Below are 7,388 nucleotides of genomic sequence, written 5' to 3' on the forward strand. Positions count from 1 at the left end.
GGTCCCTTATTACTTTATTTGTTGTTGGGAAAAGGCAAAATGATGACTGCTGCTTTTTTTGGTTACCTGTATTTTTTTTTTTTTAGCTTTGATGAGCTTGGATATATGGACGTGATGAATGGCCCCCATCTTCCCTGACCGACCCTGTGGTCTTCACTCAGCCTCTGCACTTTTTTCTTCTCACTGCCACTGGGCGTGGTACGTTCCTATTTATTCTATCTTCCCCAGTGAATGGGATGTCTCATGAGGGTAGGAAACAGCTGGTTTCTTCTCCACTGCAGCCCATTCTGGGCACAGACAGTGCTTGGAAGAAGGAAGGCAGGGAGGGAGGAAGAAAAGGAAAGGGGGAGCGGTAAGAGGAATTTCCAGACTGACAGCTCCTCCAGGGCTGGGTCTGTGTCCAAGGCGTCAGCATACAGTAGGCACCCAACTCTTACCTGAGGAATGAATAAGCAGTCCAAGGTGGAGACTTAACTTGTAGCTCCCAGAGTCCAGGACTCACCACCACCCCAGAATTAGATCAGAAGAATTAACTAGAACTGACCCGACCCTGGAGGGACTTCCCTTCTCAGCCCCTGCTTTCTGAGCCTCTGTCCTTGGCGTCCTGCTCTTCCTCTGGGCCAGGTAAAAGAGGTGGTCTGGGATGCCCTGGAGAACAGGACCCCTTCTGGATGGCACGCTCTGCACCCGCCTGCCGTTTCATGTACTGACCCAGGAAAACCTGCCCGGCAAGCCCAGGACTGTGGGCTCCTGTTTGGTTTTGGAAGCCATCAGGAGGTCAATCAGTCCCCTTCCCAGCGCAAAGATAGCCACCTTGCACTCACATTTCTCCTGTTCCTCCAGACCTGAAGTTGACCACAGCCCCTCAAGATGCTGAGCAAAAGTACATTCCTGAGGGTCTGCACTGTTTCTCCCGGAGATGGGAGGCGGTGTGTCATTCCGCCCCCAGGGGCCACAACTCCTAGTGGAGTGCTGGAGGGACCCCCCCCCCAGATTCATGGAGGGGGGCCCCCCTCAAGGCTGCCTATCTGGATTGACTTGGGGGTCAATTTCTGTGCCTCACTCCCTCTAGAGATGGGGGGCACATCCCTCATAGGGGAACTTCACCCCTTTCCCTCCGTGTCAATTGCAGCTTCTAGCAGAGGAGAGGCCAGCCAGGATTGGAGAGGAGCCCCAGACTGACCTGAGGTGCCAGGCAGACCACGCCCTCCAGGAGTGGGGAATCAGCTGAGAGGCGGGCTGTGGCCCCCCAACAGGGTCTTGGGAGAACTGGGGCAACCTGCACTTGAAATTGGGAACCCTCCAGTCCCAAGAACAGATCCAGACCTTGGCCAAGTGCGCCCAGAGCCATCTCTGCCAACCCCACAGCCCCTCACCCACAGGTTGGGGTGGGTGCCCTGCGGACCTATAGGAAGATCCCCCTCCTGTGGGGGTCACTCCAGGTGAATGGGCAGGTGTTGCCCTTGGGCTCAGCCTCAGGTTCTGAAGGTGAGGACAAAGTCTCTGACTTTTGGAGGCCGTGCCCCCATTCCAAGATAAAAAGTCACAAAGGTCCCCCCACCCAATCACAGGAGGTGGGCATAAAGACTCCCAACTCCAGGCCTCCCGACTATTCAAGCATCTCAATATCAGAACCAGTGAGAAATGGGGATACTAGGGCCAGGCCAAGGAATTTATCTCAAACATGAGAGGCTAGAATCCTTAACTCCTCCCCCATGACCCTCCCAAGAACCCCCAGGGAAAGAGGTGTCTCCCACTGCCCCATCCTTGTCCCCAGCACCCAACAACCAACCAGGAGCTGTGTGTTTAAGGTGTGCACTTTATTGAACTGGTCTCAAGTCAGTGTACAGGAAAGCCCTGACTGCCTCCGCACCTCAACCCGCTCCCAAGGGGACCAAAAGCCTTCATACATCTCAAGTTGAGGGACAAAAAAAGGGGTCCATGATGGCTGTCCATTCAAAATAAAACAAACAAAAAAAACAAGTATTAAGGCGAAGATTAAAAACAAAATTTGTTTTGGAGTACATAATTTACACAAAAGCGATCACCTCCCCTGTGTGGACTCGGGCGAGGACTGGCCCCTTCTCCTTAGAGAGAAGCGGGGTGGCTTTTGGGAAGGCAAAGGACTTCCTGTAACAATGCATTTCGCGATATTTGGAATGACTATTAAAAAAAAAACAAAACCATGTACAATCAAGTCCTCGGCCACACTGTAGAACTTTGGGAATGCTCGATCCAACCGACTGCTGTCACCTTCACCGTTCCAGTTTTTAAATCCTGAGTCAAGCGCCAAAAAAAAAAAAAAAATCAAAAAAAGACAAAAAAAAAAAACAAATAAAGCCATGCCAATCTCATCTCGTTTTCTGCGCAAGTTAGGTTTTGTCAAGAAAAAGGGTGTAACGCAGCTAACAGTCCGCCTAGAAGCATTTGCGGTGGACGATGGAGGGGCCGGACTCATCGTACTCCTGCTTGCTGATCCACATCTGCTGGAAGGTGGACAGCGAGGCCAGGATGGAGCCGCCAATCCACACGGAGTACTTGCGCTCAGGGGGCGCGATGATCTGGAGAGAGAGAGAAGGGGGCAGTGAGGGCCCTGGCGTCATCTCCCCGGTACCCATGGGACCCAAGCAAGGCAGCCGCCTTGACAGCCACCACGCCTATCTGCACCGTCCGGCTACGGCTGGGCGCTCACCTTGATCTTCATTGTGCTGGGTGCCAGGGCAGTGATCTCTTTCTGCATCCTGTCCGCGATGCCGGGGTACATGGTGGTCCCGCCGGACAGCACCGTGTTGGCGTAGAGGTCCTTGCGGATGTCGACGTCACACTTCATGATGGAATTGAAGGTAGTTTCGTGAATGCCGCAGGATTCCATGCCTGGGGAGAGAGAAGGCAGACTTAGCCTCCAGTGTGGCCACAGGGTGACCTTCGTGTGGGGCAGGCAGGGCGGGCCTTCTCACTCACCCAGGAAGGAAGGCTGGAAGAGAGCCTCAGGGCAGCGGAACCGCTCATTGCCGATGGTGATGACCTGCCCGTCAGGAAGCTCGTAGCTCTTCTCCAGGGAGGAGCTGGAGGCCGCGGTGGCCATCTCCTGCTCGAAGTCCAGGGCCACGTAGCAGAGCTTCTCCTTGATGTCACGGACGATTTCCCGCTCGGCCGTGGTGGTGAAGCTGTAGCCACGCTCCGTGAGGATCTTCATGAGGTAGTCCGTCAGGTCCCGGCCAGCCAGGTCCAGACGCAGGATGGCATGGGGAAGGGCGTACCCCTCGTAGATGGGCACCGTGTGGGTGACCCCGTCACCGGAGTCCATCACGATGCCGGTGGTGCGGCCAGAGGCATACAGGGACAGCACAGCCTGGATGGCCACGTACATGGCAGGGGTGTTGAAGGTCTCGAACATGATCTGTAGGAAGAGATGGGCCGCGTCATACTGGGACACCACAAGGGGCAGTCGGGCCAGACTGGGCACATGCAGAAGAGTGCAAGGAACACAGCCGAGTGTGCCGGGGCCCCAGAATGAGGTTCACTTCAGAACGTACTGTGCACCTACTGAATACACACTCCGAGGCCGCCTGGCAGCAACCTCGGTTGGCTTTTGTCACACGAGCCAGGGTTAGTACCTACACCCACAGCACTTTATGCTTGCAACACCTAGTCAGAAAGGCAAACACCAGAAAAAGATTCCAGCTGGGGAAAAGCAAATAGAACCTGCAAAGTTCCAAAGGAGACTCAGCTCAGAGAAGAAAGTCCTAGGAAAATGGCAGAAGAGAGAATAAGTGAGAAAGGGTGAGGCAAAGGGCAAGAAAGGAGGGGCGCGGAGGCAAGGCAGGACGGCCCACTGACCTGGGTCATCTTCTCACGGTTGGCCTTGGGGTTCAGGGGGGCCTCGGTCAGCAGCACGGGGTGCTCCTCAGGGGCCACACGGAGCTCGTTGTAGAAGGTGTGGTGCCAGATCTTCTCCATGTCGTCCCAGTTGGTGACGATGCCGTGCTCAATGGGGTACTTGAGGGTCAGGATGCCTCTCTTGCTCTGAGCCTCATCCCCCACGTACGAGTCCTTCTGGCCCATGCCCACCATTACGCCCTGCGGAGAGAGGAGCGAGGAGGCGCCTTCAGCTCCGGCCAAGTCCCACCGACCCCCACCACCCACCCAGAAAGCCAAAAAGGCCTCCCTCCACCCTCCTCCCCGCCAGCTCCGAAGAGCTCAGGACCCACCCACCAAGCCAGACCCCCGACTGGCGCCATACCTGGTGCCGGGGGCGCCCCACGATGGACGGGAAGACGGCCCGGGGAGCATCGTCGCCCGCGAAGCCGGCCTTGCACATGCCGGAGCCGTTGTCGACCACGAGCGCAGCAATATCATCATCCATGGCGAACTGTGGGGACAACCGGGGGGTAAACCGGGATGTAGGAGGGTGTCGGGCGCGGCCGCCCCCGCCCTACCCACTTCCGGCGCAGCGCGCCTTCGAGCCGCTAGGGGGCGCCGGCGCGCGCGCGCCCAGATTAGGGACAAAGGAAGCCGGGCGGCCGCGCTATTACCATAAAAGGTAAACGCGGGTTGGAGGCGGCCCCCGCGGCGCGCGGCAGGAAGCCAGGCCTCCGCCCCCTCCCCACCCGGCGCCAGCCCCGCCCCGCCTCGCCAGCGCCACCCGGCCGGCGCGCGGCGGCGGCCACGCCCGCCAGGCGGCCGGCGGCGCGGGGAGGAAGTGCGCGCAGGCGCTCTTGCGCCGCGGCGGCCCCACCCCTTCCGGCCGGCCGCCCCGCCCTCGCTTCCCGAACCTAGCGCGCACGCGCGCGCGCAAACGCGCCCCCAGCCCCCACTCCGCCGGGCCGCGCCGCCGCGCCCACCCTCCCTCCCTGCCGCCGCCCCGGGATCGCCCTGGAGGAGCAAAGCCGCCCGCTCGCGGACAGAGATCCAGGGCGTCTGTTCCCGGCCGCGATGGAGCGCGCCCCGAGCGCAGCTCCGGCCCCGAGCGAGAGGCGCGCAGGAGCCCGCTCTCTGCAGCCCGGCAGCCGTCCACGGGGGCCGGGGAGCCGCGGGGGCCCTCTTGCCCGGAGGAGGCGCCGGGCCCCCGGCGCAGCAGCGGCACGGCCGGCGCGGGGGGCCTCTTACCTGGTTGCGGTGTCGACCGGCGGCGAAGGCGGAGCGGCGAAGGCGAGAGGCCTGTGCTAGCGGGGCGGACGCGGTCTCGGCGGTGGCTGCGCCTCGCGCCGCTGGGTTATATAGGGCGCCGCCGCGGCCGCTCGAGCCATAAAAGGCAACTTTCGAAACGGCGGGCGCTGATTGGCCCCGCGCCGCTCACTCACCGGCCTCGCCGCACAGTGCAGCATTTTTTTTTTTTTACCCCCCTCTCCCCTCCTTTTGCAAAAAAAAGAAAGAGATGGACTGGGAGAGAGCGAGAGCGAGATTGAGGAAGACGAGGGAGAGAGTTTTGGCGTTGGCCGCCCTGGGGTGCTGGGCGGCCCCACGGGCAGGGGGTGCGAGCCCCGGGCCGCTGCCCCGCCGAGCAGTTGCGCCGGGTCCGGCCCCGCGTGGCCAGGCCCGCACCCGGCCTGCCTCTGTCTCTGGGGGACCACCCCCCCAACCTCAGGCCCCTCTGGGTGTGGATGCCCCAGGGCAGTGAGCGCCCCGGTGGGCAAGGGTCGGCACAGATGCCAGGGTCCCTGGTCGCTGTGGGTGCATGCTTAGGGAACAGATGTTGGGGGGGTGGGGAAGGGGTGGGCAGAGAGCCCTCCACCCTTACCAACATTAGCTCAACTGTCCAGAAAGCCTCTGGACAGGAGGCTGTCCAGGAGGGCCTCTGGGGGTGCTCCGCTTGCTGAGTGGATGTTCTCAGTGTGCTAAGAGGGCCGTTATTACTCAGACCTGGGGCTCAGAGCTGTGTTGACACCGGGAACTCAGGGGGCTTGTGGCCATTTAACAGGGACTTAAGGACCCCGGTTCCCAGGGACAGGGCAGCCCTCCCCCCACCCACCCAGGGGCCAGCGGCTGGCCAAGCCTCCCCTGCTGCAGGACTGGACTGGGGTGGGATCTATAGAACGGAGGAACCGTTTCTATGGAGCTGGGCTGCCTCAGAACTGCCTGGTCACACCCAGCCAAGGCCAACCCTGGGCCGTTAACCCGGGCAGCTGCCAAGCTCTACTGGGTGCAGGCAGGCCGGGCCATTCAGCGCAGCCCTGGGGCCTGGGGCCCACTGTCCATCGTCTGCCTCTCATGTGCAGCTGAATTGCCCTGGATGATCTGGAGGCCACCAAGCCTGGGGAAGGACACTCAGCGTGCCAGCGAGGAGTGAGGGAGCTGGGGGAGCAGTGACAGTCCCTGAAGACCAGCTGCCCTCAGCCAAGACCTAGAACACCTGCACCTACCCTGGGCCTCCCCTCAAACATTGGGTGCTCTGCAGTGTTCTGGGTGGTTCCCTAATCTGAGCCCTGCCAGTCTAGCAGGGAGAGCTTGCCCCGTCCCCCCAGAGGGTGGGCAGCAGTGGTCAGCGTTTGGCAAAGAGGCACCCAAGAGGCCATAGAATCCCAGAGGGGCACCTGGCCCAGCCTGGGGGAACACGCAGCTTCTCAGAGGTGGTGACACGCTGAATTCTCACACAGAGGAGAGGGTGGTCCGGGTGGGGGCCTGCCTGTCCCCAGGGGTCTGTGTGCAGGCACCCCAGGCCTGCCTAGTGCTCTGCTACACATAGTAGGTGCTCACTGAGCGTGTGTTGAAACCAGCAAAAGATTAGTCCATATATGGATGTGGAATCTGGCCAGGGAAGAGGCAGCTTGGTCCAGCCCACTGCAGGAGGCTGGTAGCAGGGCCTTTGAAGGTTGCCGAGGCCACAAACAGGTAGGAAGAGGGACCGGCTCTCAGCACGCAGCAGAGCCCCCAGGGCTTAGAGCCGCAGGCTGGCATTCCCAGGGAACTGCTCTCGACAGCTCCCCCAGCACCACCCCAGGCCTGGGTGAATGTTTCCAATCCGTCCACTCCCTGCCTCCCAGGGACCAGATTGCCCTGTCCCTGGCCTTGTGTCTCAGTCACGGGTATTTGGCCAGCTACCCTGGGACCTGCCAGCCCTGTGATTCAGGAGCTGTGGTGGGAATCGGGGTGGGGGGGAGGGTGGGGTGAAGCCTCTTTGCTGCCCGTTGATGAGAGCTGTTCACTGAGCCTGGTGGGGTGCTGGACAGAGTGGAATCAGGCCGTGGGGCAACACGTGGGAGACTCCGGTGGCCCCCGACAGCTCTGTGGGCTGGAGATCGAGGCCGGTCCCTGGGATGCAGGGCCTGGGCTGCCATCACACCTCTTCTCAAGTGAGGGGGCCCCACCCACCCACCTCGGGCTGAAGAACTCCTGGCCACCTCTGTCTGCAGCAGCCTGGTGGTCTCCTATGCATCCTTCAAGGCCCA

General features: G+C 60.9%; 1 protein-coding gene across 1 annotated transcript; it reads right to left on the reverse strand.

Annotated features, from left to right (window-relative positions):
- Window positions 1-1,799: 1,799 nt before the first annotated feature.
- On the reverse strand, window positions 1,800-5,227 carry ACTB (actin beta). Its single transcript, XM_027528015.1, has 6 exons — window positions 5,110-5,227; window positions 4,244-4,372; window positions 3,841-4,080; window positions 2,962-3,400; window positions 2,693-2,874; window positions 1,800-2,561 (listed from the first exon to the last, which is right to left on the reverse strand). The coding sequence occupies exons 2-6, from the start codon at window positions 4,364-4,366 to the stop codon at window positions 2,418-2,420; spliced, it is 1,128 nt and encodes a 375-aa protein (XP_027383816.1). The 5' UTR covers window positions 4,367-4,372; window positions 5,110-5,227; the 3' UTR covers window positions 1,800-2,417.
- Window positions 5,228-7,388: the final 2,161 nt, after the last annotated feature.

Source organism: Bos indicus x Bos taurus, chromosome 25, assembly GCF_003369695.1.
Source record: "Bos indicus x Bos taurus breed Angus x Brahman F1 hybrid chromosome 25, Bos_hybrid_MaternalHap_v2.0, whole genome shotgun sequence".
In the NCBI taxonomy this organism is placed as follows: domain Eukaryota; kingdom Metazoa; phylum Chordata; class Mammalia; order Artiodactyla; family Bovidae; genus Bos; species Bos indicus x Bos taurus.